This window comes from Geotrypetes seraphini, chromosome 10 (assembly GCF_902459505.1).
Source record: "Geotrypetes seraphini chromosome 10, aGeoSer1.1, whole genome shotgun sequence".
Classification (NCBI taxonomy): domain Eukaryota; kingdom Metazoa; phylum Chordata; class Amphibia; order Gymnophiona; family Dermophiidae; genus Geotrypetes; species Geotrypetes seraphini.
In genome coordinates, this window is record NC_047093.1 from 60,287,181 (window position 1) to 60,302,686 (window position 15,506).

At 39.6% G+C, this 15,506-nt stretch overlaps 1 protein-coding gene across 2 annotated transcripts in view; it reads left to right on the forward strand.

Moving 5' to 3' along the window:
• OLFM1 (olfactomedin 1) overlaps positions 1-15,506 on the forward strand; it is a 104,002-nt gene that overhangs the window by 67,661 nt on the left and 20,835 nt on the right. For both annotated transcript variants that reach the window (XM_033962120.1, XM_033962119.1), the window contains exon 4: positions 11,783-12,002. In XM_033962120.1, the coding sequence (XP_033818011.1) occupies positions 11,783-12,002 (220 nt within the window). The remainder of the gene's footprint in view (positions 1-11,782; positions 12,003-15,506) is intronic.

Below are 15,506 nucleotides of genomic sequence, written 5' to 3' on the forward strand. Positions count from 1 at the left end.
TAGAGCAGTTGATGGGGAAGAAGAATCAGAGAGAAGCCAGTGCCCATATAGCTAACTGGGCAGATAGGTCCACAGAAAAGTTAGGCTTATCTTTGCCTGCTTAGTGAGGAGAGTGTGGCATAGTGGCTAGAGCTACAACCCGGGTACCCTGAGGTTGTGGATTCAAACCCCATGCTGCTCCCTGTGACCCTAGGCAAGTCACTTAATATTCCTTTGCCCCAGGAATATTAGATAGACTGTGAGCCCACTGTAGGGTTACCAGATTTTATTATTGTAAAATCTGGACCTATGGCCCCCACCCCCAGTCCCGCCCATGTACTGCCTTGTTTTGCCTCAGCCATGTCCCCAGCCCTGCCCCCCTCAACCTGTTCTCGTGCTCAGATCTATGTCGGGAGGACATCTGCGCGTGCGCAGGTATGACACGATGATCTCACACGCATGCGCGTGACATCGCTGTATTGCATCGGTGCATGCCCAGACACCCTCCCAATGCGGTCCCGAGCTGGACGCTTTTCAAAACCTGGACAAAGGGCTGGGTTTTGAAAAGCTGTCCAAACCCGCGCCTAGGAAATTACATCAGAGGAAGAGCCGATGCTGGCGCAACAGCAGCTTGGGGGTTGCTGCTCACGTCAGGAATGTTATAGAGGTACGGGGGAAGGGAAGTGGGGTGCGCTCTGCAGAAGGGGATGGGGAAGGAGCAGGTGGAGGTGGGTATGGTGGAAAAGAGGGGGAGGGGCACCACCGCCCCAGGCACCTCTCACCCTCGCTATTCCACTGGGGAAGTGGGGTGCCTCAAAAGCATATCTTCAAGAGGTGCAGGTAGGCTCCTCAGGGCTCCCATGGGACCTGCCAGCCCCTCGTGATTGAAAATGTAATTTTGAAGCACTGCTCGCACTGGTAGAAACATATCAAAATATGTGCAGCTTAGAAGGAACATTGTACCGTGTGTAGGTATTCCCCAAGGTATAGTTTGGATAAAATTTTATATGGCCAAATGCAAAGTGATGCACATCAGAAAGAATAATCCAAATCATAGTTACTAGATTCTAGGGTCCATCTTAGGAGTCAGCACCCAAGAAAAAGATTTAGGTGCCATTATAGACTGCCCAGTGTGTGATGGAAACCAAAAAGAGCAAGCAGGATGCTAGGAATTATTAGGAAATGGATGGTAAATAAGATCAACAATCTTAAAATGCCTCTGTATCGCTCCTTGGGTTGGGCACCTTGACTATTGCGTTCAATTCTGGTCATCTTATCTCAAAAAAGATGTAAGTGGACTTAGAAAAGATTCAAGGAAGAGTTACCAAAATGATAAAGGGAATGGAACTCCTCTCGTATGAGAAAAGATTAAATTGGTTAGGACTCTTCAGCTTGGAAAAGAGATGGCTGAGGGGGGATATGATTGAGGTCTACAAAATCCTGAGTGGTTTAGAATGGGTAAAAGTGAATTGATTTTTCAGTCTTTCAAAAAGTACAAAGACTAGGGAATGCTCCATGAAATTATATGGAAATACCTTTAAAACAAATAGGAGGAAATATTTTTTCACCTAAAGAATAGTTAAGCTTTGGATATGGTAACAGCAGTTAGCATAGCTGGGTTTTAAAAAGATTTGGACAAATTCCTGGAGGAAAATCAATAGTCTGCTATTGAGATAGCCATAGGGGAACCACTACTTGCCCTGGGATTACTATCATTTGAGTCTCTGCCAGGTTCTTGTGACCTTGATTGGCCACTGTTGGAAACAGGAAACTGGGCTTGATGGTCTGGCCCAATATAGCTATTCTTATGTTATTAAGATTCCAATTGGCTTGCTGTTCAATTAATTGCACACATAAACTGGGCATGTGCCCAAATTTGTATACCCAATTTATAGTGGGGTTTATTTTTTAGAATTTGAGGTTTAAAGTATATGCACCCATTTACATCTTCATCAGAGCAGGTGGGAATGTGTATGATGACATTTGTATGCTGGTGGCGCTGGTTCTGGGTGTGCTATCTATAGAAAAGAGGCTAAAATAGGCAGCTTTATGAACTTATTATATAGAGAGGCCCTGTTTTAAAACCAGTCCATAAATTATACCATGCCAATGAAATAAAGCAGGTAGTTATTATTGTCAAATTACTAACATAAGCCGACTGATAAATCTATATTAAGTATCACTGAGACAAATTGGGTGCATTAATAATAATCATATCTACATTATTTGAGTGTTCTCCCAGGCTGTCTATTATTACAGTATGATTTGTACTTTAATGACATATATTGCTGAAGGGCTGTCAGGTAAGATTTGCCTCTTTGTGAACGATACCAAAATCTGCAATAGAGTAGACACCCCTGATGGTGTGAATAACATGAGGAAGGACTTAGTGAAGCTTGAAGAATGGTCTGAAAGTTAGCAGCTAAATTTAATAAATGCAAGGTTATGCATTTGGACTGCAGATACCCGAGGGAACTGTACAATTTCGGGGGTGAAGAACTTTTGTGCATGAAGGAGGAGTGGGACTCAGATGTGATAGTATGTGATGATTTTAAAGTGTTCAAACAGGTTGAAAAGATGACGACAATTGCTAGAAGGATGCTTGGGTGCATAGAGAGAGGTATGGCCAGTAGGAAAAAGAAGGTATTGATGACTCTTTATAAGACTGGTGAAACCTCATTTAGAACATTGTGTATAATTCTGGAGACCACACTTTCAAAAAGATATAAACAGGATGGAATTGGTCCAGACCCAGGAAGGCAACTAAAATGGTTGGCGTACAGGGACAAACTTTGGAGGAAAGGCAGGAGAGCTGAGATATGTTAGAGATGTTTAAATACCTACGTGCCATAAATGTGCATGAGAGACAATGGTTACCTTGAACGGGCAGACTGGATGGGCCATTTGGCCTTTATATGCCATTGTGTTTCTATGATTCTACAGTGCTGTTAAATATGTATATTTCTGATATGATTTCATATTGGTCCTATTACTAGATTTCAGTTGTCATTTCTAAGTTGCTGTTATCAAAATTGTAAATTTTATGTCACACTGTACCTGATATACATTGCCTTGGATGAATTTCCTTATAAAGTGATTAATAAATCTCAATACATAAATAAATAATATACACATCAAAGACAGTAATTGCAGCAAAGGGAGGAATATTTTCTCATAAGTTATATTCCATTACCTCGATCCATCCCCTTTATGTCAGTCACACCTACAGGTAACTCGGTTTATTAGGGAAAATCTGTAGCTGATTTGGTTTCATGAAAATATATTCAATATTATGAAAACATGTGATTTTACAATCAAATATCATCCCCAAATCAACTGTACATGTATACTCTACAACTAAAGGGTCCATTTAGTAAGGCGTGCTAGCCGTTTTTATGCACGCTAATATATAGTAAATGTAATCATCAATCCAATATTTTATTTAATATTTTCCATTACTACAAAGTCCAAAGTGAAACATGCAGCATTAATTTCAAAAATCAGAACCTTTAACATCTAATTTAAATAGGACACCAATCCCCCAACACAATATCATAAACTCTGCATCAGAGATGAATTGGCAACAGAACCACTGTTGATGCTTATTCTTCTTTTCCCTTCTTCCTACAAAATACAAAAATGTCCTCTGTCATATGACGGTTCACTTTCATACAACTGAATTCTGGACAAAAATGTGTTTTTGATGTGGGGGCTGGTAGCTGATTGCGAACTGGTTCTTTCTGACCAGACCATCGGCTTTGGGTTTGTGGGATGCTAATTAAAATGAACCCTTTGCTTTAGACGGTCTTGTGTGTCTCCAGCGTTTCCTCCCTTTTCTTGCTGTTGATTTCTGCTTAAGCAACAGTTAACCCCACTGCAGGATTTCTGCTGAGGCTCCTTATTAGACAGGACTGACATTATTGCTTTAAATTGAAGCTAGCATTGCTCCTTTAGGAAATTGTTACCTGGCACAGTGCTAGCTGTAGTTGCAGCAGGCTGAGGACTAGCCTGGAAGAGTGGCAGGATGCTACAAAACTGGAGAGGCCTCAGCCCGATCTTTCCGCTCCTCTATTCCTCCCCCTCCCCCTCTATTTTCCCTTTCCCAACAAGAACATAGTTTGAGTCCATGGTAATTCTGCTGACAAGTTTATTGCAGGCTGCAGCATGATTACAAACGATAGCAAATACAGCAATTATTTACAATATATCACAATATTTAGTTCTAACAATACTACTTATCTATTGTCCTAATACCTACCAGTGCCATACTATCACACCAAACAGAGAAGATGGGGCCTCTGCCCATATAATTAATAATTCTCTGAGTGTGTAACTGATTGCATGCAGGGAGGCACCGCCGTTCAATCCATGCTCTCCTCCCCCTTGGCCTGAGCTGCTGTCAAAGCTTTTCAGGCCCCGTTGACTATCCCTGTCCCCCTTTCAAGTGATAAGGTGCCGTTGGTCACTTCTTGGACGTGCCCCTCCATCCAAGAGGGGTTTCTCATTGGCCATCAAGAGGTAGGAGCCCTCACTTTAGACTGGCATAATCCTAGTCCCCTTCCTCCTACATGGCCCCACCCCATTCATTTCAAGGACCCCTGGGTCACCAATCTTGCTCTTGATAGTCCAGCCTGATGCAACAAGCTCTACCATTGCCCTGGTGGTTGCGCTGGCAGTTAGCGTAGCGGGTGGGTGTCCTCTCCTCCCGGCGCGCCCATGAAAATGGCCACGCCGGGTAATGACCCCATTTGAAAAAGGGGCCCACCAACTCACCTTGCCCCTCCCTTTCTTTCCTCCCTCATTAGTTCCTTTTCTTTGCTCCTCACCCTCATGACCTGGGAGCCCCGCCCCCCCTTGTGGCAGGGCCTCTCTAGTTGTTCCATCACGCTTCTGAGCACAGCTTTGCTACAAGAGTAGAGGGAACACAGGCAGCCGTCTGGTGACATTACCTTGCTATTCAGTGAAGAAGTTGTTTTTTTTTGGGGGGGGAATTAGTTATAACAACCTCCCCCTATAGATTTTCAATGTTTTCAGTTATAACTGCAAATCAGAAGCCATGTTTACTGTATATGTACTAGCAATTCTCCCTACATAAAAATGCCTATTTCTAGGCCTTCTATTGTAAAATGTTCAGATAGTTGCCACTGCTGAACCCACTGAGTTGGTATCTAAGGGGATCCTACCACACAGTTCGACATCAGAATCTGGTGAAGAAATATCATTCAAAAACTCATTATTTTCCTAGTGTAAATTTTTTTTTTTTTAAACCCTCCAGACCTGAAATCTCTTTGATAATTATCAAATGTGATGCGCATATAAGGGAAAATTTTCTTCCAAACTCAACCATAAGGGAGCTATTTTATAGCTAGAAAAATACATGGAAAGTACATATAGATTTTCCCTGTGAGGGTTCCAATGAATTTTTGAAATAAAAGTATACACACACCTCCATTTTGAAAATATTTGATACACACAGAATTCCCGGGTCAATAAATGTATATTTTCTTTTTTTATTATTATTATTTATTTATATTAATTTCAAATATAATAATTAAATAATTTAATTTTGCCAGAAATCAGCAATACTTAAACACATGATCGAGATCTATAAAGAAGCATAGTAACAATGCATGTGCATTTTCAAAATTTTGCATGGAATGCAAACCCCTCCCCGACTAGGCATCTAATGAATACCTCTGCCTAATCTAAATAAACTTACCCATGAGCATGCTGTACTCACATAACTTTATGCACAAATCAGGCACCCAGTTCTGCAAAAGCTTGAAAATATTCATATGATATAACTCAATATTATTACACACATTACGGTCCATAAAATCGGATGTGGCCAATATCTCCCTAATTCTATAACTGACCCCCTCTTCTACGAAACTGCGCTAGCAGTTTCTAGCGCAGGGAGCCACGCTGAATGGCCCGCGCTGCTCCTGACACTCATAGGAACTCAATGGGTGTCGGGTGCAGTGCAGGCCATTCAGCGCAGCTCTCTGTGCTCTCTCTGCGCTAAAAACCTTTAGCACGGTTTCGTAGAAGAGGGGGTGGGTGTTTGCACTTACGTGCAAATATACAGAATGCTAGCATTTTTGCAGTTTACTGTACACTTACCCACAAAATTGTCAGCAGGGTGCCTAAGCATTATTCTGCAACAGCTGCAAAAGTGACATACCCCCAAATTCTGTACAGCTTAACTGATTAATTCGCCTAGTTGTTGCTGATAATTGGCAACTAACACCTCATAATTGATGCTAATTGGCACTAATTAAAAGCTAGGCGCATAACCTGGAAAGCATATTTCTGTGAAAGGTAAGCACCAGTTCTAGTGAGTGAATTTGAAAAGGGAGTGTGGTCAGAGGAGGGGCCTAGGTAAATCGTGGGTGTTCCTAAAAGTAATGAGCATTGTTATAGAAAATACCTGATCCACGCACAGCTTAGCTGCAGGCATTTAGGCCTGGATGTACCTGGCCTGGTTTTAGCTGGCCTAAATGGGTGAGCCTAAAAGTTATGTGACACACAGGCGTTTAACATAATTCTTTAAAAGGTGCATGCACCTTGTAGAATCACGCCAAGTGCCATTCTTGTCAGTGCTGATTTTATATGGGCAAATAATCTCTATATTTATTTATTTAAAAATTTCTAACCTGCTTAAACCTAAACCTAAGTGGGTTCCAAGAATACATAAGTGATCATGCCTAAAGTTTTGTGTATAACTATTCACTGGGCACTAAGCTAGCATTCTATAACAAATTTAGCGCACAACTCTGCCATTATAAAATAATAGCTTAGCACCCAATTTTTTTGGCGCCTAACTTTTGGTGACCCCTATTCAATGTACCTCAATAAGTATACAAATGGAGTGATCATAGAAAGGGAAAGCACCCCTGTACTTTCCCTATTAGAATTGTTGCTTATGCATGCAACATGAAGCACATATGTATATGTATGTCTGCTCCAGACCAGATATAAATACACACTGTTAGGGAAATTTTCAAAACTCTAATACATCCCAAAAAACAGCATAAATCGGCATTTGGATGTTTTTTTCGCCAAAGCATCCAAGTGCTGATTTTTTAAATCATCTTTCTAGACATCATGTGAGATATCCCAGTAACTGTGCATCCAAAACAAAAGAGGGGTGTGTTGGAGGCATGTTCTAGGCTGGCTTTGGGTGGGCTTAAACTTGGACATCTTGTGATAATAATCGTACCTTTCCCAAGATGTCCTGGACAGAACTTAGACATTGTGAGCTATACCCTCGAGAAGAGAAGACTGCGAGGGGATTTGATAGAGACTTTTAAAATATTAAAAGGATTTGACAAAATAGACCAGGAATCAGCATTACTAACATTTTCAGATGTGACACGGACAAAAGGTCATAACCTGAAACCGAGCGGCAGCAGGTTCAGGACTAACGTCGGAAATTTCTGTTTCGTACAACGAGTGGTGGGCACTTGGAATGCTCTCCCGGAGGAGGTTGTGATGGAGACTACTGTTCTGGGTTTCAAACGCAAGTTGGATGCATACCTTCTTGCTAATCATATTGAGGGATACGGTAAATCCGGGTCTCCATAAAGGAGTACCTAAATGGGCCTCCGCGTGTGCAGATCGCCGGACTAGATGGACCTAGGTCTGATCCGGAGAAGGCATTTCTTATGTTCTTATGTAAAAGCATCTAAGTGCCAAAAAGTTATCCAAACTGACCAGATGATCATTGGAGGGATTAAATTATTAGGGTTTTCCAGCCTATGTTTCAGCCACCTATTTATGCGATCAGGCGTGATTCTCTAACCAGCACCGTCACGTGATTGACACGTGATCGGCAGCCACTTTTAAGGTGGCCACCGACATGGGCGCCAGTTAGGGAATCCAGGGGATTGTTTCCAGAAATGTTATAAAGCTATAAAAGTATATGTAGGATAGCTTCCTGCTTATATATTTATACAAAGATATGGAGGAGAAATTTGTATAGCCCACTTTCTATGCATACATTCAACCAAAAATCTGTCACTTTTCATGTAAAAAGACTTAGGAAAGTGAACTTAAATATTAATATTTATTCTTGGATACAATGGAAAAGAGAAAACTGTTTTTGCAGAAAGAAATACATCCTGTTTGATACTGCTGTTGATTTCTGTACAATTTTATACTCTTACTGTAAAAGTAATTTTGACATAGTCTCAGAAAATCTGTGTTCAGTAAATCACCAAAGTGGGAATTAATTGAAGTAGACCATAGAACCAAAATGAAATTACTTTCTTATTGATGCATCCAGCCCACTGAAACCTGTACTCTATAAGGTATACAGTTCCATTTTAGAAAGGGCATAAAAAGTCTGGATTCCTCACATCAATCTGGTAGGACGTGTATTCACTTTCCTACCCTAGTCCCGCCCAAACCACACCCCCTTGCCAGTGACAAACACTTGGGTTTTTGACATGCATATCCTGGGTTTGTATGAGGGTTCTTCAAAACGTTTCCTCACTTTCATATTTTTGCGGGACACGATTGGGGTGAGAAAAGTGGTAAAGTCATAGAATGCCATGTGACTAGACAGGCAAGCAGGCTCACCTTGCAGGTAGTGACGTAATTTGCTTTTGAGATAGTGTTAAAAAATAAAAGTGTGGGAACTTTTTGAAGATCCCTCGTAAAATAGGAATTTAGAAATGTTTGCAAGATAAGCATTTAAATTCTGGCTTATACAAATCTCAAATGTAAACAGCCCTTCTAAAATAACTACTATAATGATTTAGGTCTACACTGCACCTGTGATTAATTAGGCTATTTGGGCCTGACTATAAATGCTGCCTAACTTGATAAGTAACAAGGAAAACAGTATCTACCGCATGCCAATCAAAATTGGACACCATTTGTAGAATCGCACCTATGGCACCTAAATCAAGTTACATGATGGTATGAATCATAAAGGTAGGCACTGGTATATTAGGCCAGATGCCTACACGCGCCTAACTCAATCCATACTAAAACTCTGCCCCTAATCGCGCCTACTTTCCAGGTAGGCGCCACTAGGTAGTTCATATTCAGTCGCACGCGAGACACCAGCACGCCAACAATCGAGCGATGATAATTTGGCGCAAGAAAGAAGCATGCCATGTGAAAACTTTTAAAGAGCTCCGAAATGGGGCGTGAGGGGTTGTAATCCTCCATTATAGTGAAAACTGAACTTTTTCTGATTTTTTTCAGGAAAAGTTCCATTTTCTCTATAATGTGGGGGGTTGCACCCCCCCCAATGGCAGCATGAGCACTATGCAGTAAAGTGGGGGGTTCCTCCCACACCCCCCGTTGGAGCTCTTTAAAACTAAGTTTTCCCGCGGCGTGCTTCTTTCTTGCGCAGAATTGTCAGCGCTCGATTGTCGGCGCACTGGTGTCTGGCACGTGATTATCCTGTCACCCACTAGGCACAGTAGGTACCTCAGTATAGATGCCTACCTTAGTGTTGTAGGCGTCTACTAAGCTAGGTGCTTAATTATTTTTTTATTGTTTTTTTTAAAATCAGTTATTTATGTCATTTTCAATTATCAGTGCCAACCAATTAAAAATTTTAAGTTAGATGCCTAATTTGGTGGGCACCCCATGTCTATAAGTAGTAAAATCAAGTCTTGATCTTAAAGTGAAATCATAATCATAGCATTATGACATCATCACAATGGTTGGATGCTGCAAATCAATTATTGTGTCACTGCTAAGTGAGTTCCAATGAAAAGTAGACAGATGTGAGAGGAGAAATCTTTTGCTTGAATAAGACAAAATAATATATTGTATTCATCAGAAGCTTGAAAAAAAATACAGTGACCATCAAATAGGCAATTCTGTAAATTGATGCCTCTTTTTAAGGCGTGTGGATGCTAAGCACTGGGTGCTAGATCTTTAACTGCATCTGTACACCAAGATGCCATTGTGCCATTGAATCCTAGCATACGTTGACATGGGCATGCCTAAGTTTAGGCACAACCATTTATGCCATGTCATTGGTAGGAGTAAATGGGTGCACCTTCATTTGCTAAGTGATGTGCAAAACTGGTAGTATTCTGCAAGTTATACATGTCACTTGATGACAGACCCATGGTTCACCAATGCTCCAATCATATATAATGACCCCCATGCAGTTTTGTTCTATAGCACTTAAAGAATAGCACCTAGTGCTCCTATGATGCATGTAAGTGGTGCCAAGCTTTAAAATCACCTCTTTAATGAATGGCACGTTATCAGAAGTTGTGGTGTTATAGGTTATTATTTCTGGTGTCACGTCTACACCTGGCTCTCCGTTACTTCCTGTAGTTTAAGTGTCCTTTCTCCACCCATTTCAGCTTGCTATGTGTGCTATTAATATTATGGTTGTATATCACGATGAGGTCTTGTTGAATTAAAGATACTACTTCAAGCTAAACTGTGTTGTACACTAGGAAATAATATATTTCAGTAGTTTTCCGAAATGTGATACCTTATTAGGGCTTATGGGGAATTTTTTAATAGAGCAGGGCACCTAAAATATTTTTAGTGTACCTATATTATTCTTATTTTTATAAAGGCAATGTAGACGCCTATGTGTTGATATAAAGTAAGTAGCCAGAAGTATCTTCAGTGGGGTGCAAATTCAAATTACACCCAATCCAAGGCATACATTCCAACTCCACCCCTGGGAATGCCTACTGCGGCAAACATATTAGTGTGCTCATCTTTTTCTGTATGATGAAAAGGCTCTATGTGCAGAAAAGCCTTACTGTAATGATCTCCCTTCTGTGGTCATGAGTGGAAAAGAAATGTGGACAGTGGTAGCCAGTGTTGTTGCACATACCATGGCACACCTCGGTGATTCACAACACCACACATGGGGTGCTACAGCATACTGTGCCATGATAAAAGCAAAATGCCTTTTTCCCCCCAGAAAGGACCAGCAAGAAATAAACGGTGTGCCTGAATGTTTGTTTCAAGGACAAAAAGCTGCTTTCAGCATAATGCAGGGGGGCAGGATTTTATTAGAACTGAGTCATAAATTTCTGTTTTCTTAAAATGTAGAGGCACAATCTATTAACCAGTGCTGCCAGGATATATTTTAAAATAACCATTAAAGTATTTTCTTTCTGCTAACTCTAGCATTAATTCAAAGGTCTGTTTGATACTCATAACTGTGTCTGTAAATGAATGATTATATGTGTAAGGCAGGCTTAGTGAGCTACCTCCTCAACGGTATTTCATTTTCTTGCTTACAGGGCTAACTTAAAAGAGATTTTTCAAACCTGCAGTGACTGAAGAGGCAGCTCACTCCCATGTAACCATGAAAGAGGGCCACAGAGCTTTTGTTTAAATTTTTTTTTTTTTTTTTTTGCACCATGCACATTTTCAAAAAAAACAATTCTTCTTTTTCATTTTCAAAACTAGCAACCATATCACTAAGGAATCTTGAAAACAACCGAGATCTCCTTTGCATGCAACTGTATGAGCATTCCATGAATAGATTGTTTCCCTTGTCAGTTCATATTTTTAAAAGAAACAAACAAACAAACAAAAAAAGAAAAATATTTGTGTATGTGATCGAAAGCATGTAACCTTAAGATGTTGCATTCAAAAATGATCAATAAAAGCCTTTCTCAAATATTATGGTGTATTGTAGACTGTTTCATATATGCATTTTCTACTGCATCATTTGGACAAAGGGTATTGAGGGAGGTACGCACATTTGCACTCACATAGATAGCAGCCAGAAAAAAAGGCAAGGTATTGCAGATTTTTGCACGCATGGCACTGAACCAAGCTTATTTTAACCTTGCAGGCAATAAAAGCGAAAATGGAGGAACTTAGGCCTTTGATACCAGTGTTGGAAGAGTACAAAGCCGATGCAAAATTGGTATTGCAGTTTAAAGAGGAGGTCCAGAATCTGACGTCAGTTCTAAACGATCTTCAGGAGGAGATTGGCGCCTATGACTACGAGGAGCTTCAAAGCAGAGTGTCAAATCTTGAAGAAAGGCTCCGTGCCTGCATGCAAAAATTAGGTAGGCTCAGAGAAACTTTGTTGGTGCTAGCTAGCTACCCATCAGCAATATAAAATACATATGACATCTTTAGTCAGTGGTGCTGATGTGAGTGACACCAAAGGAAGGTTCAGATACATGAAATATACAGAGCCACTTGCCATCAGTCTGATAAAGTGGACAGCTAAAATGTAACTCACACTACATGTATAGGCTATGGTGTTTGAATTTAAAGCCTGTTATCAGTGTGAAAAAAACCCCACGTGTTGATAGTGGTTAAATAGCATCTCATCACTTAGAAACTACATTTATAGGAAGGGTGCTAAATATGGCTGTAAGTGTAAGTACAGCGAGTTGCAACAGTTTTAATCCATCACTGTATAATACACTTCTAGTTAGCAGTGCTAAAATGAACAGCAGTGTTAATGCAGTATAATTGTAGATCTGTAATTGATGGTGCTGAGATTGACAGCTCCATTAAAGCGAATTTCAGCTATATTAATACAAGGATAATACACTCAGTAGTGTTTGAACAGACAGCATTGGTGGTGCTGAAATGGACAGCTCCTTATAGCAAGGTTCAGCAACTTTATTGCTTTTTAACTTGCTTTTAGTAAACAAGAATGGAACCCATGCAAATAATGTATACTAATACATTAACACAGGCTAGTAAATCCAGCCTTTAATATATTATGAGGGTTATTTTATAATAGAATACCTAGGCAAGATATCAAATAAAGCAACAATTTTAAGCCAATGATCTAAAAGGAACATAGATGCCTATGTATTCTATGTACCATAATGACAGGCTCCCAGCATCAGCCCAAATAAGTAATGCAGAAATGTTTGTGCAGAAATTTACCCCCTCTCCCCCAAGAAGGTGTACATACTCTATCCCAATTACATCTCTAGAAATGTCTCCATACAAATTGAATAAAATTGGGCACACAGCTCTGTTTGTGTGCTTATTACATGCATGTGATCATGCAATTTTATGTGAGCTGAAATTTGGACAAATCCTTTCAGCTAGGTCTAGCTATGTTCACAGTTCGTGCTGAATTGGACAGGTCTGAACTTACAATGGCCACTATTTTAGAAACATCATATACACATGTAATACCAATTTTAGAAAGCCACTATTTTCATGTGTAGATAAATGCCACACAAAGATTTCAAGGGGCAAAGGTTTGGATTTGGCTTGGTGAGACTGAAATATACAAGTGTGCAAAGGGGATACACACATTGGTTCTTTAAAAGACACACATTGGTTCTTTAGAAAAACTTGTTTTGGTTAAGGCTTTATTGAAAGAACTAAGGAAATTATTCTCCTTTATCCTATATAGTTTATTTCTTCCTCCAAAATGAGATCAAATTAATTAGTACTACTAATGTATGTAGGTTTGTAAAATGAGGCAGTCACACATGAAAATGGTGCCACTTATGCTTGAAAGTTGTAAAATTATCACTTTCAATTATAATTTCTGGCAACTTCATGAAGAAGCTGCTGGGTCCATTTTTCAACGTACATATTTACAAAATGGCTGCTCCTGCTTCACATGCTGGCAAATACATACAGTATAAAAGGCTCTTCAGAGGCAAATACTTTTTTGAAATACCACTGGAATTAAGCACATCCCAAATTCTGAGCTCTATGTTCTATGCAAAATGGAGCTCCACATATGTAGCACAAATGTGCATTGTTCTGAAAAAATTAGTTATCTTTCTTTGAGAAAGCTCCATACAATTGCCCATATATTAGCTATGATCATGTCCAAATTGTATACAAATAAATTACAAATCTAAATTCTTATTACAAAGCAAATACACAATCCTAATTTATATGCATTGGGTCTTTTGGGAAGTAGATATTCAATGTACATAGAGGTTTGTTTTAGAGATTATTTATGAAGAAACATCTAGAAGGATTCTCAGATTAGTGAAATACTGTAAATCTTTTCACTAGTTTGAGAGTCCTTCTAGATGTTCCTTCATAAAAGAATCAGGTTACTATATTTACCCAATTCAGATAAAAGGCATATACCCCCAGATTCTGCATATGTTGCTCAAATTAGGGTGCAGATTGTGTAAGGTAATTAGCTGATTAGGTAATAAAGGCTAAATTCTACATAAGGTGTCCAAAAAATCAGTGCTGAAAAAAACCTATTCTATAAGCCATGCTTAAAGTTAAGCATGGTTTATAGAATACTGCCTACACCCAGGAAATGCAACTAAATTTAGGTGTGGCCATTTAAACTAATGAAAATGCAGTTCAAATTTAGACACGGAGGCCCTAATTCTGCAATCACATATACAATTTAAAGTAACAACCTTGATTCACCCATTCCCCTCTCATTTCTATCCCTCCTTTTTTTACTTTTATGTAAAATGTAGGGGCAGATTCCACTCCTAAATTTATGTGGCTAACCCTTAATTGATTCTAATTAACACCAATGATTACTTGCTAAACTGGAAATTGTTGGTGCTAATTAGTTTGCTGTTCAATTAAATTGTGCACACAATTTGGAAACATGACCACAATTATGTGTATTTTATAGAATTAGGAGGTAAAAGTAAATTATCAGAGTTAATTGTCACATTATTGGCAGTAATTAGGAGTTACAAGCTTATGTCCTATTCTGTAGCATGCCTGCCTAAATTTCTTAGTGCAAAAGACGGTGTGGCTCTGGAATGGGCATATATCACTGTATGACTATATCACAAACTACTTAGAGCTAACACCATCCTTGATAACACTCCTTTTGCATAGTGGGAGTAAGTCTATATTAATTAAAGCATAGTTGTAAGGAGAATCATTTATCATAACAGGGGTGTTCCCAGAAATTAGGCACAATGTTATAAGATACTTGGATGTGTGTGCCCACCTGCCATCAGTTGAGCTTTTGGCAGGTGATAGTGATTGTGCCAGCGTTAGCTGAGGAAAGCATTCCAAGCTGCTATTCTGTAAAGGGTGATCTGAGTGGAGTGCCTTTTACAAAATATTATCTTAGTGTGGATCATAATGGCACCTAACATTTACTGAATCTGGCCCATAATGTATTCAACTAGTAGATGAAGCACAATGAGGCAGCTTTTATACCATAAACAAAGGGAGGGGACTTCAAAACGCATTAGTGTACGTGCATTAGTGTACGTACACAAGGAGACAGTTTCTATCCACAAAGTGTATTCAGATATGTGATCAAAGCAAGACTTGATCTGCAAAATTCAATCACCATGAAAACCAGCCCGGGCTTGACAAGTTCCGCTTTGTCGTGTGCCTTGTCCCCACAGTGTTGGAAACTAGTTTTGTGATGGATCGTTTTTATTAAGATAGTAAAATGGCATTGATCTGCATACCAATTATGCTTTAATTAATATAGAATTATTCCATCTATGTAAAATAAGTGTATCAAGGAAGGCGTTGGCGCTAATTAGTTTGGGCGGTGATCTGATATATTGAAATAGCAACACAGTATTGCAAACACTCACAACTCCCTTGTATGAGCTGTTCTCTGTGTTTCCAGA